We start from the raw sequence: 23,751 nt of genomic DNA on the forward strand, positions 1-23,751 counted from the left end.
GAGGGGGAGGAGTAACGCGGCTCCTGGCCAGAATTCCCCTGCAGCCTGTGGTGATGGCCATGGTGGAGCAGGTTGTCCCCCTGCAGCCCATGGAGGCCCACGGAGGAGCAGAGATCCACCTGCAGCCCGTGGAGGACCCCACGCCGGAGCAGGTGGAGGCCTGAAGGAGGCTGTGGCCCATGGAGGGCCCGCTGGGGCAGCTCTTCTGGAAGGACTGCACCCCATGGAAGAGATGACCCACGCCGGAGCAGTTTCACAAAGGACTGTGGCCCCACACTGGAGCAGAGGAGGAATGTGAGGAGTTCTTCCCCCAACAATGAAGCAGCGGCGTAAAACAATGCGTGATGAACTGACCGCGACCCCCATTCCCTCTTCCCAACTGTTCTGCTCGGGGTAGGGGGAAGGTGGTAGAGATAATGTTAAGCCCAGGAAGAGGGAAGGGTGGGGGGAGGTTATCTTGTTCTCTGTCTCATCATCCTGCTGGTTTTTAGTAACAAATGAATAGTTTTTCCCAAGCTGAGTCTGTTTTGCCCGTATAGGTAACACTAAGGATTTCTCCCCGTCCTTATCTCAAACCTCGAGCCTTTTTTGATTCTACTATCTCTCCCTATTCTCTCGGAAGGTGGGGGGAGTGAGAGAGAGACTGCATAGTCTAGCCCCGACTGAGGCTGAACTACGACAACACTATCTGTTATCACAAACCATTCCACTGTCTTTCCTCCTACCACACTCTATTTGACAGTTACTGCAAAATTCTCATGCAAATCCAACTCACATGGGGTCACAAACCATATGTGTCTCAAAAGAGCTATATTTGCTCTGAAGACTACCTCTCATTACTTTCATTGCCATGGACAGGAGCAGAGCCTAGGAAAGAAACTTCTTCCAAAAGCAGCTCTTGCAGCCTATGGAGATTCCAATAGTCCCCGCTCCAGAAGTGCAATTCCTTTCACAGCAGTTACCAATACACTCAACACTGAGGCACAGCAACAAGCCAGAGGCTAGTTTCAGTTTGCCTCCACAAGAAAATCTCTCAGAATGCTACCAAATTCAGTAGGGACTCAGGACTTCATTATTCCACATTCAGGCAGGTTAGAGGTTGCCTTTAGCCCATTCTATTAAACTTAAGGGGTTTTGTCAAGTTGAAATGGGGTGGTCTGCTGGCTCTAGCATGGCAGAGTCAGTCCTTGATCTTAGGATCTTCTTTCACCATCACTGAAAAATCAGACCTTCTCCTTTCATGACCTAAATCAGTTCAAGAATTCTGTTGGCTCCAGCCATCACAGGGCATAGTATAAAAGACTCTGGCTGGTTCCTGTCCTGACAGGATGACTGTTCTTGGCACTGCAGGGAGATTGTCATGAAAAGCAGAAAACCAGGCAAGCACAGCTTAGATCAGCTGTTCACATGGGTCTGCTTCCTACTTGCAGGCCTCTGTTCTTGAGCCAGATTATTTACTTGGACCCAACGTGTGTGATTTCAGCTCATTCTTTTCCAGTGAAGAGAACACATTTTAAAATTATACAGTGCAAGAAAATTGCTTGCAGAAGGCCTTCAATTCCCTCTTTTTAAGAAACCATTCCACAGACAGTCCTGAGTCTAGGGTATAAGGTATTCAAGATGCCCTTACTTTCACAGCTACTGGAAAGCTATTGTTGTCTCTTTTTGGAACTGTCCTTCTTGGCACTGATTGAATCTGCAAGGAGTGGCAAATATCCTAGCCCTTCCAGAGAATGCTCTTTATTTTGTTCTCACTAGTGATGAAGGTTCCCCAGCAATAAATCCAAAAATTTACATCTACATGAATAAGGAATGAAGTGTTTAAATCCATTGCATCTCGCACAGTGATGGAGGACTGAAAATAAAGTATCTGCTTTGGGCAAACATCTACAACGTTAAAGCAACTACTTAAAACTGAAAAAGCAAACTCTATTATCTGTGGAACATGAGACTTTTTTTTTTTTAATATGAGAATAGTTTAATAACAAGTTTCAAAATACTGCTAATTGAGACATAGGTGACCTGATACTGGTTTATCATTCTTTTCATGCTGACAGATATTAAGAAGCCTACGGTTGAGTGACAAAAACCAGTTTTCTCAGAATATAAAACCCCCCACAATCAAGTTCTGATGAATATCAGCATGTTTGCAAAAAGGAGACACTAAGTCTTCTTCATTCCATAAGAACTGTTATTTTTGGGTGGGTTTGTTTGTTGTGGAGAGGGAAAAGTCCTTTTTGTTTTTAAACACACAGGTCATTTTTAAACAAAAAAATATTGTGAAAGAAGATTTTTAAAACTTCAGCTTTGTTGACCATTCAGCTCCTGGAAAATTATGCAATAATAACAGTATTTCCAGGAACAGAAAATTCCTGGCCTCCTAGGTGACTTCATCAGTGGCAGAACATTTCCTCTATACAGAGCTATAAAAGAATAAAGTCCTAAAATATCAAAGTTAGGTTTGCACCTTAGCTGACAAAAAGACTGTATCCGGAAAGTAACTAAAACAGGTAGTTCCAGGGTACAGTCTAAACAAACTAAAATAAACTCCTAAAAACTAACTAGAATTCCTAAATTAACTAAATTCCTAAACTAACTAAAAATAAATTCCTCCAAAAATCTCACCTGACTTTCACAATGTAAAGTAAATTTATAAAAAGAAACTTACTCTGGTTCAATAAGTCCATGTTGTGGGGTTATAGTAAGGCAGTGAGCCGGCCATGAAAGCTCAAATGTCAACGTCCTATTAGAACTGTTGACAATTTGTACTTGTCCGGTGTCCGCCGTTCCACCTTTAACACAAAAAAGCTATAAAAAGCTAATATGTACAAAAATTTACATAAGTGTCCAAGATTCAGAGAAGCACCAATTAAGATAAAGCATTTTCTGCCCTATTTTTACCTTCACAAGGCTTTAAAATCTTCATAGGTATGCAGTGCATATGTATACACACAGAGCACACTACCTCTGACACTTTAACCAAAACTGTATTCAAACCAAGCTTGCTGTTTAGATGTAAAGCTACTGCAGCAAGATTATTTTCCAAGCCACATTTACAAACACAAAATAATTACAAACATAATATGCAGTATAGTTATTTTAATACTAGAATAGTTGTTTTATTAACTCAAAAAAAATACTTACTGATAGAAGGAGATGTCAAAGTCAAGCACTCAGGTGTAACAGTCCAAGTCTGTTGAGTGTCTGATTTATTCTGAACCAGATCATCAGTTTTTACAGGCAATGGAGGACCCTGAGGTCCTTTAACAGGAAGAACATCCAAAGTTGCATTGATATGTCTGACAGAGTTCTCAAATCTGAAAATAAGATTGCATTAAGCAAAAATAGTAACTAAGATAGCCTACTCTTAGTATTTCTCACAATTTAGTACTGAAATACAACGTTCTTTACGTGGGCCTTCAATTTAATTCAATTCTGCATTATCAAGAAAAAAATAATTCAGCAGCTATATCATGATACAGCTTTTTCTCAGAATGTTTAGAAGTGGAAGGTACTAAAATAAATAATTATCTCCAGGTGATAATAAAGTAAAATGCTTTCTTTACATGTATTTTATTCAGATTGAGAAGGTACTGCAGAGAGAAATAAGGCAATGCATGTTGTGTTTCAAGGAATACTGGAGGTAAGTAGGGACCTCTGGAGATCACCTAGTCCAACATCCCTGCTCTAAGCAGTGTCAGCTACAGCAGGTTACTCAGGGCATTGTTCAGTCAGGTTTTGAACTTCTCCACAGATTAAGACTTTATAACCTCTCCAGGTAACCTGTTCCAGTGTCTGGCAACCCTCATCAGAAAAAAAGAAAAACAAACAAACAAAAAAAAAAAAACCAAAACCCACATGGTTTTTCTCACGTTTACATTGAGTTTCTTGCAAGAAACGCTTCTTGTCCTGTCACTGGACACCACTGGAAGACACTCTCTTCCTCTTCTTTACTTCCCTATCAAGTATTTATATGCATCGATAAGATCCTTCCCCCAGCTCAAGCCTTCTCTGCTCGACACTAAACAAAACCCAGGTCTTAGCCTCTCCTTGCAAGATGCTCCAGTCCCTTCATCATCTTCATGGCCTAGAATTTCACATCTTTGCTTGCAAAGTACAGGGCAGATAAGCTCATATATGAAAGCCAGGAAGCTGTTATTTTAGGATTCAGCATATTTTCTTAAGCTAAAAGCTTAACTCACAAGTTTGATTTTAAATATTAAAATAAAAGCAGAAATCAACAATTAAACAAAAAATACGTAACTTTTGCTCCATATAATATTGTGCAGACATACAGCTCCTCTTCTTATTATTTATACTTATCCTTTCAATACTTCTGAGAATCCCAACTCAGTTCAGCTCAACTAACACCTGTGAGAATTTATCCCTTAAGATACAATGGAACCAGGAAAGCAACTGATTCACAAAATTTTTTGACATGGCATTTCCTGTTATATTAGTAGTTAACACACGCAGTTATCTTCTAAGAATTACAGTCTACTCAGAAAATGAAGATCCTCATAATCCTTAGCCAGGGAATAAATTCAAATCTAGAAGGCTATTGAGTAAAAAAAAAAAAAAAAAAAAAAACAAACAAACAAATGACAACCATCAAATAAAAGAAATGTCCTGCTTGCTGCTGTAGATATTTGTTTCCAATCTCCAGCTTCACAATCCCACTACATCTGACAAACACCTTGCTAGCCAACAAATCCGTCAGGTGTCCCAAAGTGTTCAGCATCTGGAGTTCAACAGGTAGAAGCAATTCCAAGGCAACATCTACATAGGTAGATGTTAAACACAATAGGACCAGGTAGGACCCTTTCGTCACCTATGTTACAGGATCTCCAGATTCAAGAAACAACCTATGCAAATATATTCCTTACTGTGTTAAGGTTGACCCATCTTTATTTTGTTTTTATGCTATGCTCTCTTAGTAAATAGGACTTGGAAGTTTCTTTCCCTTTTCAGGGCTCCAAATGCTACAGCAGCCTGTCTAAACAAAAGTGACAGGTCTACTTTAAAGACCAGGTCTCTGCCAGTCCTCCAAAGAAATCCTCCCAGCAATGAACCACTTCATTCAAGGGAGTGACAAGGGTGGGGGTAGCCTCAGCACGAATCATTCTTTTGCCGAGTATCCTACACAGCACACTGAAAGGCTGGCATACAGGCTGGAGAAGGAAAAGGCCACTGAGCCTTGGTAATATATTTCTACTTCCATCCCAGATTGCAAAAGTTCATCACAAGGACTGATGTGGTTATAGGTTATTAGGACTACAACAAGAAATGCGCTTTGGAAGTGCCGATGGAAAAAAAGAAAAACAGTTTCTTCAGATGAAGAACAGCAAGTTGCAGACAAACTGAATGGTGTCAGTTAAGGGAATAGTTTAAAAGTTATCATAACAGTTCAAACAGTGAGAAGAGCCACCTAGATATTCATTAGAGCCATTCTCATTATAGAGGCAGCTCTTTCACTTGTAAAGCAAGTCAATTTTCATAACTGACATGAAAATATTCCATGAAAGGAGATGCACTTCAGTTAAGCGTTATTTGACAGTTAGCCTTATATAATATTATTAATTATATTACCGGTCTGATTCCAAATGATGTCCAGGAGGCTGCTGAAATCCTTCCTGATCAAGGGTGGAATAGCCAACCACAGAAAGAATAATTTTTCGCATATTTGCATAGAAAAGATGGATATCATTTGTCCCCCGTGGGATATCACATACTAAAAATGAGAGTAACAGGGCAATCCTAATAAGAACAAATCTGTAATACTCAGAAATTACACAACAGAAATTTGAGAGATAGACCTAGTTATATCCTGTTTGCTAAGATATCCTAGATAATTCAAAAAATTACTTATTACAAGTTCAGTTGTTAGGCATAAATCAACATTAACAGAAGAAGTAACGTATAAATCTAAATACACACCACCTTTTTAATTATAAAATCTATTTTCCACCTTTATACAAATGGTATATACTAATCTGATTCTATGCCAAATTAAGTTAAGTTTTACTTTTTTTACTCTTACAAATACAACTCACACATTCCTAGGGCTTCACAGAACCAGATTCAACTTGAGATAAGTTATTTTTCAATTACTCAGTCTACTCAATCTAACACTCATTATTTAATTCATTATACCTGTAGTTATCCAAAAGGTCAGGAATGTAACAGTATGATTTAAAAATAATGAAATGTCTCATCAAAATGTTTAATAATCAAGTCAAAGCTTTCCTCTTTGCTTTGAGACATTTCATGTTGAACAGACAGAAGGAAGTGAACACTTCTCTCACAGGATGCGTTTGAGCCACCCATGCTCTCCTTTGCTGCGTAGTAGATACCAGGGACAGGTACTGGTACTTGTATATAGCTTTGACAACTCAGCTACGGACAAGACAGAGCAGTATCTGTTGTAGAAGTGTTTTTAGTCAGAATTTATGTGCATCCAAAAACTTGTCAACAGAGCTATGTATTGCAAAATGATGTCTAGCAGAATGTGGCTTTTGGAAGAAATAACTTACTTATTCTGTTATATACATAACAAAATTTAGTACAGAAATATATTCTCTCTTTAGGATGACTGGGGAGGTTGAGTTGGGTTTTTTTTTTTTTTTTTTAAGGATACCTTTACAATACACGGCATTCTTTTTTAATTAATTCCTTGTCAACACAAGCAGAAGTACAAAAAAAAAAAACCCCAACGTTATTTAATTTGGGAAGGGAAATGTATATTTTAATGTCAGCAAAGTTGTCTGCCTCTCAATTTTCATATATAAGATATATACAAGAAACTGAATCTTTTTGAATTATTAATAATAAGGCAAATACTCTCCACATAAACTGAGCATTCTAAATGCTATAACATTAATAGACTGGGGTTTCATTTTGCTAGGAGAAAAGTACAGCAAATGGTCTAAATTGACAGGCATTGAATGAAAGAAAACAAGTTCCATCCAAATTGAGAATTTTGCTTCTATATTTATCAAAAAAGAAACAGTGGAAAAATAATTAGGATTCAAGTCTAAAAGCACATTTTTCCACCTGAAAACAAGCACTACATTTTTCCTCTAACAAGTCGTAGGTTTACCTTCTGTCACAAGCTGCTCCCCTTGAAATTCTTCATCAAATACTATATTTTTCAACAAGCTGTTTTCTGGGATTATGTGTTTTTCTACCTCAGGTTTATATATTATAGCTCTGTTAAAGAGATAAAGAAACAAGAGTCATCAAATTACACAAAGTATTGGAAACAACAAGTTGAAAAGATTTGTAAGATTGCTAAGCTGCCAGTATAATTTTAACTTTATTATTTCTCAAATACACCAAAAGCTCAAATCTGTGAGCATTTATTTAAAACTGAAATATTTTCATAATCTTAAAATAGTTAAAGAAATACCTGCTCTATTGTTGCACAGTAAAAGGAACCACTGAAATAATGGCTACCATACACTTGTCTTTCCAAGATACTTGTTCTCTGCTGTCAGTCACACCTACCTAGATTTCTGATAAAGTACATCAGGCAACTGAGCGATTTTTCAATCGCCACAGGAAGCAGGAGAATGCTATTTTGGTCATGAGTGAAAGCCTTTTGAGAGGAAAGATTGACTAGTCAATGGCAGTGTGGCAGCAGGTGCCAGCCAACAACAGGAATATGAAGCCAAGGAACATGACTGCCTACAAGATAGAAAAGACTGGGAGGCACAGGGATATAAATAGTCTTGGGAGAAATGGGAAGCTACAGGTCAGTAAGAGGAAACCTGGCACTCAGATAGGGTCAGAGCCATGGAGGTGGAAAGAATACCTCAGCACTACTAACTCTCAGGTCTAAGCTACTTACCAGGCTGCTGACTATGTATATTTTTGGAGGAAAGAACTTGAGCCACAACTTGGCAGACTAGGCAGATTACTCATTTCACTCTCTTGCCCCTAAGTCCCAAATCATGTTCTCGTCCTAGTACACATTACAGAATGGGGTTTGACTGGCTTACAATACTCACTCATTTCAAGAAATAAGCATCTCCTTCAAATTATCAAGGGAGACTTCAGAGGAGCTCCCACCAAGAAACAACCAACTAGACCACCATGTTCAAGAACCAAATGCCATGCTTGCTGACTAATAAAATCAGCAGCAAATAATTTCACTCATGTACCCATGTCCAGAGTCTGGATAAAAAGAGTTGCCAACACTGCCTATATAGGTTCATCAAGTTTCTCAGTGGGTTTTCTGTTGATCAGTAGATCAAAGCTTTTACCCAAGTAATTTTGCCCTTTGAGAAGGATTCAATGATAGTAAAAAGAAAATAAAACCCTTAATTAGCATTGTAGCTTACAGTACGTAAGTAAAAACACAAATAACCCCTAAACAACATACCAGATCTAAGGCTTACTAGATCTCTCTATATCATCAGTGTTTTCTGATTTGTTCTTGCTCCTCTTGGAAGCATGTTAAACATCATACTCATGGTACCACATGCCTCTAGTTTTAACCTTCTATTAAACATCTGTCTCTGTTACAATAGAAAGTACATCTTACCTACGATACTGCTGCCTAGAAACTTCATCTCCACAAAAAAAACATACTGTTGATACCAATGTGTTTGTTTTATGGAAGTTCTTCTCGTTTTCCATCGGATTCCATGTTATAGTAATCACCTGATAAAATAAATAGACAACATATTCAGAAAAAAAAAATCTTATTGTTAGTACTATCATTTAGAATATGAGTCAACAAATTATTGCAATACAAATTTAACACTAGTTAAGTGAGATTTTAATAAAGAATTAGTGATATACATTCTCATTGATCACATTTATTTTAATTTAAATTAATAAAGCTTGCTCAGAATCACGTATTATACTCACTTCACATGTTCCTTCTCTTAGTACAAACTTCTCTGGAGATACCATCATCACCTGAGGATCCATAATTGTTTTTGTCTGTAGATGTGCAAAGCACAGTGCTTTAACATAGGCAGCTCGAGAACCTGTATTTCTCATGTGGAAAGAAGCTTTCCTTAATCCTGCAGGCAATAATCCATCCAGTGTTACCATGTAACTATCGGACAGTTTTTTAACATTTTCTAAAGTTATATTGCTTGTTCCTCCAAATCCAGATAATGGCACCTGGCAGGGCGGAGTAGAGAACAAAAAAAAAAAAAAAAGTACTTCAAATGAAAGAAAGCTCCTTACTAAAACAGTTACAGAAAGACAAATGAAAACGCTTAAAATGTGAACTGAAGTGACACTGCAAGAAATAAAAAAGCCTAAGTTTATTCAAGTCTAAGTTTCTTTATATTATGCTTCAAGTTTTACTGAAAGCTAATTTAAAACAAGGCAAGTTCAGATTTTTTGACAGTTCTAGAGTTAAAATCTAGGGCTACTTTTACCATAGTACATAAAAATCTTTCTTCTTCTTGCACAAGGGGAAAAAGAGCATGCAAAACTGAGGCTAATAGTCAAACTGTAAAACTTAGTGCCCACACAATCTTTACCGAGTATATAGATACGCATAGTGTCAACCTTAGAAAGTTTCAGCTTTTCAACAGAAACGGTTATTCAGTGCTAGATCTAAAATAATTACTAAAAATGTATGTTTAAAGCTATTAGAAGTTAGGTTGGGACTCTTACAGTAAATTTAATTCCTGGCTGTGATCGAATCCCCAGCTGTTTAATTTCCAGCTTTGCAAAGAAGCAAGTTATTCGAGTAGGTGTAAACATCAAGTAAATATTAGTATCTTCTTTGGGACGGATTTTGAGTTCCCAATTACTAGTTAAGCGTTCTTCTGATCCAAATATACTTTGCAGCTATAAAAATGAAGACATCAGAAGTGAGTGACTGCAATAGGAAAAACATACAGTAATAAGATTTTCTTCGCTAGTAACCCAAAATTAACTTCTTCAAAACCTGGATTAACTCAGTTGACAATGAAACTCATTTAAGGTTGCAATGCTTAATATGCAACAGAAAAGAACAAGTTCAAGATAGTTTATACTCCCACAATGAGCATATCAATGTCTCTCAGTTTAGACCACAGTTTTTTTGCTTTAAATTCACAATCTGGTAAGGCTGAATTTAGCCAGCACTACACTGATTCCCTCTCAGAAGACTGTAGATATTGGATCTGAACATCTGAGGAAAAAAATGGGGATATAAATGTATACAGACTACATAACAAAAACAAACAAACAACCCTCTAGCTTTTGGGAATCCTCAAAAGCTAATTCCAGCTTTTCTTTCCTCCCTCCTTCATGTACACTGAGTCCCTTGGAGTGATGTATGGAATCCCTCCTACAACAAGCGCCACTGTTTACTCCACCAGGTGTTGACTCTGTTGTGCTACAGCAGCTTAAAGAGCTGTAAACTGAGCTCCAAGTTGCTGCAGCACTGTTATGTTTCAGAACTTCCTAAGGTTGCCAGTGTAGCTTAAGCTCTGCTACCATGTCCATCTTGGCAGTCTCAGAGCAATACTCACATAGCCTGCTAGTCACTGACATTTACAAATGAACAGCATCTCACAGCAAAGACATTTTTATTACAAACATAGTTGTCATAAACACTAAAGGGAAATTTTTGTTACAGTTACCTGAAAGCAGTCTTGATCCTGGCCTCTTATCAACAGTCTTAAATGCTGGGTCACAGATGGAGAGTCATTTCTTAGTGTTAACTTCTGCTGGCTGAAAAATATGCAGTTTTGTTTTATTTTACAGCAAATGTAAATTAAATGCATATGCATATTCACAGAAACAATGAAAACAGGATAGCCAATTTTCAAGTTATTTCATGAAAAAAAAAGATCACCTCTTGGTACAACAGAATACGTGAGCTCGCAAGTTACTTCTGTATTCTCAAACTTACAGACCTTACAGTATTATATACCATTACACATCAATCCTCGTACAGTAAAACAACCTCAAAATATATATCAGCACAGCTTTTCTGAAGTTCAAGTATTGTACTTAAATCTTGAACTGCTAAAGCAAGCAGCAGTTGTGTTAATACAAAATATCCTTTTTAAAAAAAAAACACTTTAAGACACAGTTATCATTAGATTATCCAGAGCCACTTAGTTATGCAGAAACAGAGTCTTGTGAGTAGTCTGGCCCAGATTCTCTGGAACAGTTGTAAAGAACTAAATTAAGGATAACTCTTCCTTTTAATATTCTTTTCAATATGATAGTACCACAGCAAGTTATGGCCCCTTGGCAGCATCAAGTTGACCAAAAAGTAAATTTTTTTCTCTCTGATATATCCTGGCACTGAGCAGGCTTCTGGTACTCAGATCCTTCCTTGACAGAGGAAGGAAAATTCTCCAGCAGGAAGAATGAGTATCATTTTAACAAGTCAAAAAAACAATCACAGAAGGATGTGACAAGCCCTAAAACTGGTAAAAACAAAGGAAGAGGAAGGATCATGCAGTTAGAATCCAGGAGGAGGATGGAGAGAGAGCAAAGCCTCTCCTCAGTTTTCAGTGGCGGACACTGTTTTGTACTCTGTTGGAACAGAAATTTTAAAAATTATTTCAGCTTCCTAAAACCAATGGTGAATCAAAACTATTGGAACAGAAAATAAAAAGGTAGCAGCATACAGGGAAGAGAAAGCAATTCCCAAACACCAAACAGCTAAAACTAGTATGTTAGAAATACCCTATCTTAACAAAACAGAAAAATAAGAATATAGCTATCAGGAATGGTTCTTGGCTATAAATACGGATCACTTTGAAACAACCTGAATCATTATTAGATTGTTCAAAATTCAGTATCAAAACAACAGTGGATTAGTCCCTAAAGTAATACTTACCAAAAGTCCAAAGATCTGCAAAACTTGCAGCCTTTACATACAAAAGAAGCAAAGTATATCTAGACAATTACAAACAGCTTCGCTAAATCATGGAACACTGAAGCTATACACTTGAAATGAAAAAAGTTCAGAAAGGACTAGTCTGAAGGATAAAGTTAACGTAATTAGGGATGCAACGGATTATCCATTACTAAAAGTTTTAGCATTAGAATACATTCTAATTCAAACAAATTAATTCAGGCAAGTTCAACACCCTGTACCACTCAGATGGTCAAATTACATTACCAGACTGCATTCTTCTAGTCTTAATGGATGAACTGAAGAAAAACACACACAGAGATTTATTTCTAGCAAGAGGTAGGTGTCAAAAGAACCAACAGAATTTTTCCATCAACTTGCTTGGAAAATATTTCCCACTACATGTCTACTTACATAACATACTAATCTTACAGAATCAGATACTACTCTAACAATAACTAAAGAGTCCTGAAGACTCTACAAAAAGTTCAAATAAGACCACAGTCTGTTTCCAAAAATTTCTTGCACAAAAAAAAAAAAAAAAAATTGTAATATATGGCTTCTCTCACTTCAGTCACAAAACAGCTTAGTGTATTACCTGTGGATTATTAACATGAATAGGGACAGTAAGGAAGTTTTACTCCAAATAAGTGCAACACAAAATACTTAACATGTTATACTACATGAACAGCTGCTCAGCTTATACTTACACTGATGTTCCAAGCATTACTCCTCCCCAGGCAATGAACTGCTTGTTGGAGAGAATGGGTGGGATGTCTGAGCAACGAGCAGTTGTAGACACAGGCCTGTTTTCCTCAGATTCCACCTCACCTTTTATCACCACTTCATACTGAGGTCCAGATGGCAGCACAAGGATTTTCAAAGTACTTTAAAAATAAATAAATAAATGTAAATCCCACCACAGAACAAGATTAGCTGATGAAAACAAAACAGAACTGAAAAAAATAAACTACCTTCTCAAGGGGAGAATACAAATACTTTTTTTTCTTTTATGACAAAGGCCAGCTTTAGGCACAGCAAAATTTAAATCCTTTGGTTTGTAAATATGCATGCCACATGCACCTCAAGCAATCTTCTGAAATATTTTATCTGGAAATGGTTCAGATAAGTATTTCAGAGACTACAGCTAGGCAAATTACTTTTTATCCATGCTAACTTCTGATTATTTTGACAGACTAATTTTGGTGAGAAACAAAGTCTGGCTATCTCTACATACATTAAGAGAGACGCCTTTTGAGATACTTGTGAAACTTCAATTAAGTTTTACAAGCCTGAGATACCCAGGAGAGTCAAAATTAAAATCTGAGTCCTGTTAACAATGGTAGCATTCTAAGCCAGAAATCCAATATTTTTTCCTCACTTAGTTTCCTGGGATTGCTGTGAGACAATGGGCCCACAGACAGGGAACCAGGCCATCCAAAACTGGCTTTTCATGATATGCTCTCTACCCTACACGACACAAGCACGGTGCAAATGACTACTGCCTTCTTCAGGCAGAGCAGAGAAACAGATGAATGAGAGCATCAGGAGTACAGATTCAAATAACAAAATAGAAAGAAACAGGCTAATACTGAATAAGAAAGCTGGATCTAGCGAGCAAAGAAAACCGAGAAGAAACTAGACACACACACAAAAATAACAGAAGAGGAACCAGGGAAAGGAAAGTCCTGCCTGTTTAAGTGGGACAGAAGCCAACAGAGAAATAAAGCAAAAGGCTGAAGTATATAAAGAAGGAAGTAGAGGTTGGAAGAATCTAACCAAGGATACAGAGAATGAGAGAAAAAACAATCAGAAAAACAAAACAGAAGAAACACTAGAAAAAAGGCATAGGGCAGGAAGGAAATCAAAGCTTTTAAAGAACAGGCTGAAGCACTTGCTATAGCACAGACCAACTTTGAGCCAGGAATTAAACTCAGGAACCTCCACTCTACCTGTCACTGAATTCCTACGATGCCTACCAACAGAGTCCAGCATCCCATCGGTAGGGAACATGAACTCTTGTTACTGCTTTCATTAGTTTACTAGTCTTTTGGCAGCATTCGGAAGTGGACTACAAAGTTTCCGACCCTACTGAGTACCTTGAGCCTGTAAAGCAAAGTAGTTATACATAAAGCCATAGGAAAGCAAAAGATTAATCACTTTGCATGCCTACCCATTAGGACCACACTGTCATTAGCACAGAACTTTTCATTGTTTAATTTAATGCACTGGGTAAGCCCAGTTAGGCTAGATAGTGAAGCTGAACATATTTTGGACAAATTCCTTTGTCCATTCTTGCTCTATTATAAAAGAAATTGGAAAAACATAACAAAAGCTGAAAAGCTGATTTGGATAAATGGGTCTGACCCCTGCCATTGCCGAAAAGCTCTTACACATCACCAGAATGGTGGCTTGAGCCAATCAAGTCTATTTCACAGAATGAAGTTTGACAGGTGTTGATGTGCAAAAATATGAATGCTTACATCTCCGAAGGGAACACGTATATCAGTGTTGTACAGGATTTACAGTCAAACTTTTATTTGATTATGGCAGCCAAAGTTAATCCTTTGATTAATTAAAAAGTGAATATTTTTGATCCTGCTCTGTGTTTGAGTTCTTTCATATGTAAAATAGAAGTAACATTTCCATTGTCTTAGCGGAGTGAAGAACAGGGAAGTAACTGAAGGGACTGCTGAAAATAAGTATTTTAAAGCTTTGCTGTACTTCAGAAACAAGTACCATACAAAGGGCTTCAGGGACTTAATCCATTTATTTACACCAAACAAGGCTCAGGACATCTGCCCGTCTGTGATGGGAAATATTACCTACTCATTACGCTATGGACAACAAAAGAAGCAGAGCATCTATGGAACAGATGAACCCTAGCAAAAATCCGCTTTGTAATGAATGAGGACTCTCACAAAAACAATTGAAGTCAAAGTTTCCCTTGTGGGTAAAGCTTTCAATTTGTCCATGACCTTAAGGAAAAAGTACCTCTGTTTTAAACAGGCAGCATAAAATCAGTTATATTACCTTTCTGCAGTCATTATGGTTTTTGGAAAAAATAGGACAGTCACTTCTCGTTCTTCTCCAGGAAGAAGGAAAAGATCCTGAGGTTCAACAGCAAAGCAGCTATCCTGATTTGATGTCTGAAGGTGAGTAAGGGAAAAGGGAAGGTTGGTTACTTGTTTTAAGGGAGTTCACATTTCTACAACATATAATAATACAATTTGATTCTGCATCTGTTGTACATAGAGTTCAGACAATTCAAACGCACCTTCAGAACTTGCCCATAACCCTGCATTAGCTAAACTCTTCTAAAAAGGTGGACACTACAGCACAAATACAAAGAGGTATCTTAAGACATCAAATGTGTACACAACACTGAAGAGGCCACAAAGACATTTTAAAAATTTAACAATAAGTACAACATAGCGATAGTATGTCACTAGCTAAGTAACTAGTAACTAGTCTCAAGAGCGGTATCAACCATTTCTTCTATCAACTAGTATCCGGTATCATCACATTAATGAGGCATTTCTGATACTAATAATGTATTCTATTTCCATGGCCTATGCTGCAAGAAATGACAGGCTAATAACCCTAAATAACCCTCTTTTTTTTTTTTTTTTTTTTTTAAACGTAAAGCGAGGACAGATTTCTTTATCTTCTGACTTTGAAATCCTAGTTTCCAATGTGTCTAGTTACCTTTCTGTATGGAACCATACTTTCCATGGATTCTCAAGAAAATTAAAGTAAAGAGATCACATATCTGAAAAGAACTCGCTTCATACTTGAGTTAGCAAGATGTCTACCGAAAACTAATGCAGCTTTGTTAGAAAACAAAGATGTTTCCCAAGGCTAATATTCCTTGTTGCTCTAAATGAGCTTTACTCCACTAGTTCATAAACACCTGCTGTGCAGCACAGGATTCACTATTTCTACATTTCTTTTACACATCTTAAAATCTATTTGTTAAAAACCATAGAAGTATGTTTGTTAAAACAAATATAACCTAAGTTGAATAAAAAGACTCCCATATGCTTTTTCCAATAACGTGAGCTAATCTCTTTGCTATATTTCATTCTTTTTACAGAATCATAGAATGGTTAGGGTTGGAAGGGACCTCTAAAGGTCATCTAGTCCAAACCCCCTGCAAGGAGCAGGGACATCCCTGACTAGATCAGGTTGCTCAGAGCCCCACAAACCTGGCCTGGAATGTTTCCAGGGATGGGGCATCCACCACCTCTCTGGGCAACCTGTTCCAGGATTCCACCACCCTCACTGCAAAAAGTTTCTTCCTTGTATCTAGTCTAAATCTACTCGCCTTTAGTTTAAATCCATTACCCCTCGTCCTATTGCTACAGGCCCTGAGAAAAAGTCTGTCCCCTTCTTTCTTATAGGCCCCATTTAAGTATTGAAAGGCCGCTATGAGGTCTCACTAGAGCCTTCTCTTCTCCAGGCTGAACAATCCAAACTCTCAGCCTGTCCTCACAGGAGAGATACACCAGCCCTCTGATCATCTTCGTGATGATGATGATGATGATCATCATCATCATCATGGATTGGAGTGGGTCCAATGGCCCTCCTCTGCAAGGAGCAGGAACATCTCCAACTGGATCGGGTTGCTCAGAGCCCTGTCCAACCTAGTCCTGAATATTTCCAGGGATGGGGCTTCCACCACCTCTCTGGGCAACCTGTTCCAGTGCTCTATCACCCTCAGCGTAAAAAATTTTTTCCTAATTTCTAATCTAAATCTACCCCCCTCTATTTTAAAACCATTACCCCTAGTCCTGTCACAACAGGCCCTACTGAACAGTCTCTCCTCATCCTTCCTGTAGGCCCCCTTGAGGTACTGGAAGGCTGCTATAAAGTCTGCCCAGAGCCTCCTCTTCTCCAGGCTGAACAGCCCCAACTCTCTCAGCCTGTCCTCATAGGAGAGGTGCTCCAGCCCTCTTATCATCTTCGTGGCCCTCCTCTGGACTCCTCCAGCTGGTCCATGTCCTTCTTCTGTTGGGGACTCCAGAGCTGGACGCAGTACTGCAGGTGGGGTGTCATGAGAGCAGAGTAGAGAGGCAGAATCACCTCCCTTGACCTGCTGGCCATGCTTCTTTTGATGCAGCCTAGGATGTGGTTGGTTTCTGGGCTAAGAGCACACATTGTTGGCTAATGTCCAGCTTTTCATCCACCAGTACCCACAAGTCTTTCTCAGCTGGGCTGCACTCAATCCCTTCATCCCCCAGCTGTGGTGACCCAGGTGCAGGACCTTGCACTTGGTCTTATTGAATCTCACAAGGTTTGCATGGACCCACTTCTCGAGCATGTCCAGGTCCCTCAGGATGGCATCCTGAGGGTGCACTTGGTCACTCTGTGTCATTGATGAAGGTATTAAGCAGTACTGGTCCCAGTACGGACCCCTGGGGGACACCTTGTCACTGACCTCCATCTGGACATTGACCTGTTGACCATTACCCTCTGGAGGAGACCATCCAACCAATTCCTCATCCAACAAACAGTCCACCCACCAAATCTGTATTTCTCCAATTTAGAGACAAGGATATTGCGGGGGGGGGGACCGTGTCAGAGGCCTTGCAGAAGTCCAGGCCACACGAAATCCGTAGCTCTTCCTTTGTCCACTGATGTAGTGACTCCATCATAGAAGGCCGCTTTGGTTGGTCAGGCAGGACTTGCCCTCGGTGAAGCCATGCTGCCTGTCTGGAACCACCTCCCTGTCCTCCATGTGCCTCAGCATAACTTCTTGGAGGATCTGTTCCACGATCTTCCCAGGCACAGAGGTGAGGCTAACAGGTCGGCAGTTCCCAGGGTCCCCCTTTCTACCCTTTTGAAAAACAGGTGCAATGTTTCCCTTTTTCCAGTCAGCAGGGACCTCACCTGACTGCCGTGACTTTTCAAATATCATGGAGAGTGGCTTGGCAACTGCATCAGCCAATTCCCTCAGGACTCTGGGATGCATCTCATCAGGTCCCATAGATTTATGTATATGCAGGTTCTTCACGTGGTCATAAACCTGATCTTCTCTTATAGCAGGAGAGACTTTCCTCCCCCAGTCCCTGCCTCGTAGTCCATCACTTGAGAGATGTGGAAAGAGAGGTTACCAGTGAAGACCGAGGCAAACAAGTTGTTGAGTACCTCAGCCTTATCTCACCCATTGTTATCAGTTTGCCAGTCATGTTCATTGAGGGTGTACGCTTTCTTTGACCTTCATTTTCTGGCTGACATAGCTATAGAAGCCCTTTCTTGCCCTTTAGTTTGACCAGCAGGTCTCAACACAGCCATGCCAGTCTCCTGCCTTCCTCTCCCAGTTTCTTACACCTGGGGATCGAGAGCTCTTGCATTCTACAGAAAGTGTCCTTAAAGATCTGCCAGCTCTGTTCTGCTCCCTTGTCCCTGAGGACAAGGGAGGTTTCCCAGGGTGTCCTATTGATTAACTCCTTGAACAGCTGGAGGTTTGCTTTCCTAAAATTCAGAGTCCTGACTTCACTCTTTGCATGTCCCATATCCCTCAGGACTGCAAACTCCACCAGGCCACGATCACTGCAACCCAGGCTGCCTCCAGTCTTCATGTCAGAGATTACCTCACTTACATTGGTGACCAACAGGTCCAGTATTGCATCCGCTCTGGAGGGCTGTCTATTATCTGGCTTAAGAAGTTATCCTCAATGCATTCCAGGAGTCTCCTAGACTGCCTACAGCTCGCTGTGCTACTTTTCCAGCAGACGTTGTGGTGGTTGAACTCCTCCAGCAGGAAAAGAGCCTGCAAGCATGATGCCTCCTGTAGCTGGAGTAAGAAGGCTTCATCAATAGGCTTCCCTTGATCAGGCAGCCTGTAGTAGACAGCAACCACAAGGTCTCCTTTATTGCTGCAGCCTCTAATTCTTACTCATATGCTTTCAGCCTGCTTGTGGCTACTCTTCAGAGACAGCTCTTCATACTCTATCCATTTATTGATGTAGAGGGCAACCCCTCTGCCCCTCCTTCCTCACCTGTCCCTTCTGAACAGCTTGTAGCCATTGATAGCCACACTCCAGTCATGGGATTTGTCCCATCAGGTTTCCATAATGGCAATTAGGTCAGTTTTCTAGCAGTACAGTGGCTTCTGACTCCTCCTGTTTGTTGCCATGCTGTGTGCATAGACATAGATGGACTTCAGCTGGGTTGTTGGCCATGTCACCTTCTTAGAGGAACACTCCTTAATTCCTTTGAGGCGTTTCATTGGTGTTTCCCTGCTAGCTCCTATCACATCAGGAGCCCCTAGCTCATCTTCATATTACTTCAACTGTGCTCCAGCATAGCGAGCATGTCTCAGAAAAAGGCTAAGGGCTCTTGCTAGCACCCTGCCCGTCTAACCTTGGTGTGTCATTCCACAGCTTGTAACAGCAAGCCTGATATTATCCCCCTCCTCCATCAAGCCTAGTTTAAAGCTCTGTCAATAAGCCCCGCTTGCTCATGAGCAAAGACCCTCTTCCCCCTTTGAGAAAGGTGAATCCCATCTGACGCTAGCAGGCTTAGTGCCACGTAGGCCATTCCATTATCAAAAAACCCAAACCTATGACAGTGACACCAGCCACACAGCTATGTATTAACAGACTGGGTCCATCTGTTTCTTCCAGTGTTGCTGCCCACAACTGGAAGGACAGAGGGAAGAATAACCTGTGCTCCAGATTCCCTTATGTAAACTTGTACACCTTTTGTCAAACCACATAGTTAAGCTAGGATCCCAAGGCTTGTCTCTAGTTTCAGTAAAAAATTAACAGCACTAAACTCATGATTTCAAGAGGAAGAAGCCAACCTACCTTAACTTTCAAATATACACCAATGTTTCCAGCATTTTTCAATGGCAGCTGCTGTTTGGCTGTTGAACCCACACTGGCAGACAGATATATTGTCTGGAAAACAAAAAAGTGTGTATGTATGCGTATAATAAAACCAAACATTACAAAAGAAGTAGGCTAGCAGAGGGAAACTACTATTAAAACACACTTTGTAAATAGATGCAAACCTGTAAGTCCTTTGGAGCATGTATCCTTGCTGTTCCAGCTCTTGCTCGGAGAGGAATACTTTTAATTACACTGCTAGGTCCTGGACTATCCACTTCCACATCAACTCTTGCCAAGAATTCATCTGCTGGACCCAAGGAATCTAGGAACAATTCCATGAGTAACAGAAGCAAGCAAGTCTGCTAGCAGCAAAGGCCATCCCTATGGATGCATGTCTCACTTCAGCTACTGTCCAACTTCAATATATTAATGTTGCAGTGATGTTAACAGAAACTCTCCCCATTACTCCGATAAAGTCTCACAGGATCTTACTTAAGATTTTTACCTTTCAGTCAAAACTGGCTGAATTTGTCCCTAATGCAAGCAAAGAAAAAAAAGAAAAAATCTTAACATAATAACCAAAGTAGTTGATATATGTGTAATTTACTATTTAGAAAGCCAGAAAAAAAACCTCAGATGTTTCTTCAAATTTCTCATTGCAACCAGTGCAATGTTTTCTTGAGTGATTATTTAATTCCCTCTGCAAAAGCAGTAAAGAAAATTCCACATATCCTGCAGTAATAACTGCTTTGTACAGCTTGATACTGAAGTATAAATTTCCCTGTAAACATCTAAAAGATTAAAACATAGAAGTATTCCATCTCCTTCAGTTACTAAAACTGAATGAGATACCTGAAACATTAGGACACAAACCAAAGACGGAACATGTAATTTCAAATTTGCAGCCTGTTCCTGCAGTTCTAACATATATATACGTTAAAAGTCAAATTTGTTTTAGCTGAAATTAAAATCAAATTGCTATACCTGAACAAGAAACATGTTTCTTCGGAGCATGGAACAGAACCCAAACTGTTAAAGCTTCAGGATCCTGAAAAAGAAATTGGTTGACTCATCTTACGAGGAGGGAGAGAATTACTGAAGAGAGAAAAAAAAAAATAGCAACAAAACTCTACTGCTCAAATAGGTAAACTCTAAAAAAAACCACACAAAAAAACCCCCAAAAACCAGTACTGTCAATCCAAATATTCAGAACCATCATTGCAGACAGAAAGTAAGAGTCAACTACAAACTACTCACTTGCCCATCATAGCTCGCATGTATCACATGATTTACAACTGACGGAGCTGCTATCTGAGAAACTGTATCCATTTGAAGCAATTGTTCATCACAAAGTTTAACTGGTTCCTTGGAAAACGTGAAGCAACGCCAAGCTACTGCATTCTGTCAAAGAAATAAAGTATTAAAAGTATTGCATTTCTTATTGTCATTAACAATAATGCTGACAAAGCTGAGAAATACAAGGCAAGTTCTGAAAGATTTAAGTAGTTTGGAAAAAACAAAGATTAGCCTGTAGTTTCAGTTGGTATGTGATAGTCCAGCATATCCTCTAAAAATAGTCAAGAAATTCTTCTGCAGTAAAAGTAGACAAGCTGGAACTGCTCAGTTTAATCCTTCAAGAAGTTTGTCTGTTCAAGACCAAACCTTACTTGTCGCCAAGATGACCTGATCTAATTTTAACATGAGGCCAATCCTTTCTTGTCCCTCCACATAAGGAAACAAGATTAGCTCTTCCCACAGCACAAAACAGCAGGCAGCCTAGCCAAAAATCTGAAATCTGCATTGCCATAGAGATGCAGAGCAACATATTGCAGCTATTGTTGTCTAATGCAAGACAAAGCGGATAAAGTGAAGAGTCCTGCTCTTGCTCCTGCAGAGGAAGAGAGAATATGTTAAACTTGCTACAAAGGAAGTTTGGCTGCTTGTTTGAACAGTCAGCTGTTCCACTTGAACAGTGGCATATGTCTCCATTTTCTCAGATGATAGGACTAGGCAACACAACCCTTTTGCTATCTGCTGAGCTGTGCTCTCAAATCAGGCAACACAGAGGCAGCAGTCTGTGGCTGGGCTGTAAAAAAAAAAAAAAAAAAAAAAAAAACAAAACAGCCACAAAACCAAACCAAAAAAAAAAAAAAACCAAGAAAAAAAACCACACAAAACCAAACCACTAAACAAAACCCCACTCCTCTCCCAGAAGCGTTTTTGTTGGTACCATTACAGTTGAATCAGATTACCACCTGCGTACCAAAATATTTCTTGGGAATCTCACACCTAATGTCCAGGGTATGTTTCTTAATGATATATAACACAAAGTGGTTTTGTATTAAAATTCAGTATCACAAGAAGTTAACATTCACATACAGGAAGCTTACTGTACTTACAGCATTAATAATAAGTCTAATTGGCACAAAAGCATGGGTTTTGTTGATAAGTTTTAGTGGAAGAGCCTTCCAACTGCCAGAAGTCAAGTCACCAAAATCCAGATAATCTCTTTTTCCTGTTTCCACCTGGTTTTAAGGCAAAGCAGAACTTATAAGGAAGGAAAACCTCCAGACCACACTACCATACAAAAGCACTAGGAAAGTAAGGATGTTATTGACTTATTCCATCCTCTTAGTGCTATATCCACATACAATACACACCTCCTACCAGGGGCAGGAGGAGTCGAAGAAACATGTTTCCTTTGATATAAAAAGGGGTTACATCCAATATGCTACCTCCTAATATCTTGCCTTAAGCTACTAAGCCTATCTTAGTGCAATATTTCTCCACCAAAATCCAGTACACAAGCAAATTATTTTGGCTAATCTAAAATAAAGATAAACTCAAACTATGATTATTGCTACCAAGGAAGAAATGCCAGTTTTAGGAATTGTCAAAAAGTTAGTTAAGCTGTTAAATAACTCTAAAAATGTCATTTAAGTAAGTTAAAAGTTAAGAAAATAACAAAGAAGTAATTAATTTTTTGTTAGCATAAAAACACTTAAGTGTTGTGATCTGCAGAAAAATACAGCTTTTTTTTGGTACTTTTTCCAATCATAGAATCATAGAATGGTTTGGGTTGGAAGGGACCTTCAAAGGCCACGTAGTCTAACCCCTCTGCAATGAGCAGGGACATCCCCAACCAGATCAGGTTGCTCAGAGCCTCATCCAGCCTGGCCTTGAATGTTTCCAGGGATGGAGCATCCACCACCTATCTGGCCAACCTGTTCCAGTGTTCTACAACCCTCAGGGTAAAAAGTTTTTTCCTAATATCCAATCTAAATCTATCTCCCTCTATTTTAAAACCGTTACCCCTAGTCCTGTCACAACAGGCCCTACTGAACAGTCTCTCCTCATCTTTCCTGTAGGCCTCCTTTAGGTACTGGAAGGCTGCTATAAGGTCTCCCTGGAGCCTCCTCTTCTCCAGGTTGAACAGCCCCAGCTCTCTCAGCCTGTCCTCATAGGAGAGGTGCTCCAGCCCTCTTATCTTCGTGGCTCCTCCTTCTGGATCCAATCTCAGGAGTATAACAAGACATTCAGAGATATAGCATAGGATTTAATTTTAACTTAAATATCAAGCATGTCTGAATGAACTATACCATGAAGAACATGGAGAATGATGGATTTTGCCAAACTACTTATTAAAAAATGCTTTAAAAATTAAATTAAAATCTATGGAAGAAGCAGTAAGAAAATTAAATCCATTCATGTGTATTCAACTAGAAAATAATTACTTTAAAACATACACTTAGCCCAAATTAGCTTAACAGATCACCTTAAAATGGAAAAAAAAAATATGTTAGCTTGGTTAATGACTGAAAATTTTACTTTTTATCAGCAACATCACATACTATAATGTAATTTGCTCAGTCACGTCTAAAAGTACCATCAAGCCCAATTCTGCCCATCCGTACTCTCAAATTTAGGACTACATAAAGCCAGATTTAATTCTTAATGTCACACTGTCTCCCACCTGCTTGGTCTTCCTTGTAAGACACAAGACAAAGCATTTTATACATCCACTTACTTTTAATTTTTAATTAGCTCAAAGAAAGAAAAGACTCTCTACAGCCATAAACAAGTTTA

The 23,751-nt window shown here is 39.1% G+C and overlaps 1 protein-coding gene across 1 annotated transcript in view; it reads right to left on the reverse strand.

Annotated features, from left to right (window-relative positions):
- Positions 1-23,751, reverse strand: part of CEP192 (centrosomal protein 192) — a 76,602-nt gene that overhangs the window by 17,467 nt on the left and 35,384 nt on the right. The window contains exons 21-35 of the mRNA XM_086740580.1: positions 22,065-22,190; positions 20,923-21,066; positions 20,650-20,713; positions 19,848-19,987; positions 19,642-19,734; positions 14,861-14,976; positions 12,538-12,714; positions 10,596-10,686; positions 9,640-9,816; positions 8,875-9,135; positions 8,546-8,664; positions 7,100-7,209; positions 5,590-5,731; positions 3,145-3,317; positions 2,669-2,792 (exon numbers count right to left, since the gene is read on the reverse strand). Of these exons, the coding sequence (XP_086596706.1) occupies positions 2,669-2,792; positions 3,145-3,317; positions 5,590-5,731; positions 7,100-7,209; positions 8,546-8,664; positions 8,875-9,135; positions 9,640-9,816; positions 10,596-10,686; positions 12,538-12,714; positions 14,861-14,976; positions 19,642-19,734; positions 19,848-19,987; positions 20,650-20,713; positions 20,923-21,066; positions 22,065-22,190 (2,057 nt within the window). The remainder of the gene's footprint in view (positions 1-2,668; positions 2,793-3,144; positions 3,318-5,589; positions 5,732-7,099; positions 7,210-8,545; positions 8,665-8,874; positions 9,136-9,639; positions 9,817-10,595; positions 10,687-12,537; positions 12,715-14,860; positions 14,977-19,641; positions 19,735-19,847; positions 19,988-20,649; positions 20,714-20,922; positions 21,067-22,064; positions 22,191-23,751) is intronic.

This window comes from Chlamydotis macqueenii, chromosome 2 (genome assembly GCF_036417535.1).
Source record: "Chlamydotis macqueenii isolate bChlMac1 chromosome 2, bChlMac1.mat, whole genome shotgun sequence".
Classification (NCBI taxonomy): Eukaryota; Metazoa; Chordata; class Aves; order Otidiformes; family Otididae; genus Chlamydotis; species Chlamydotis macqueenii.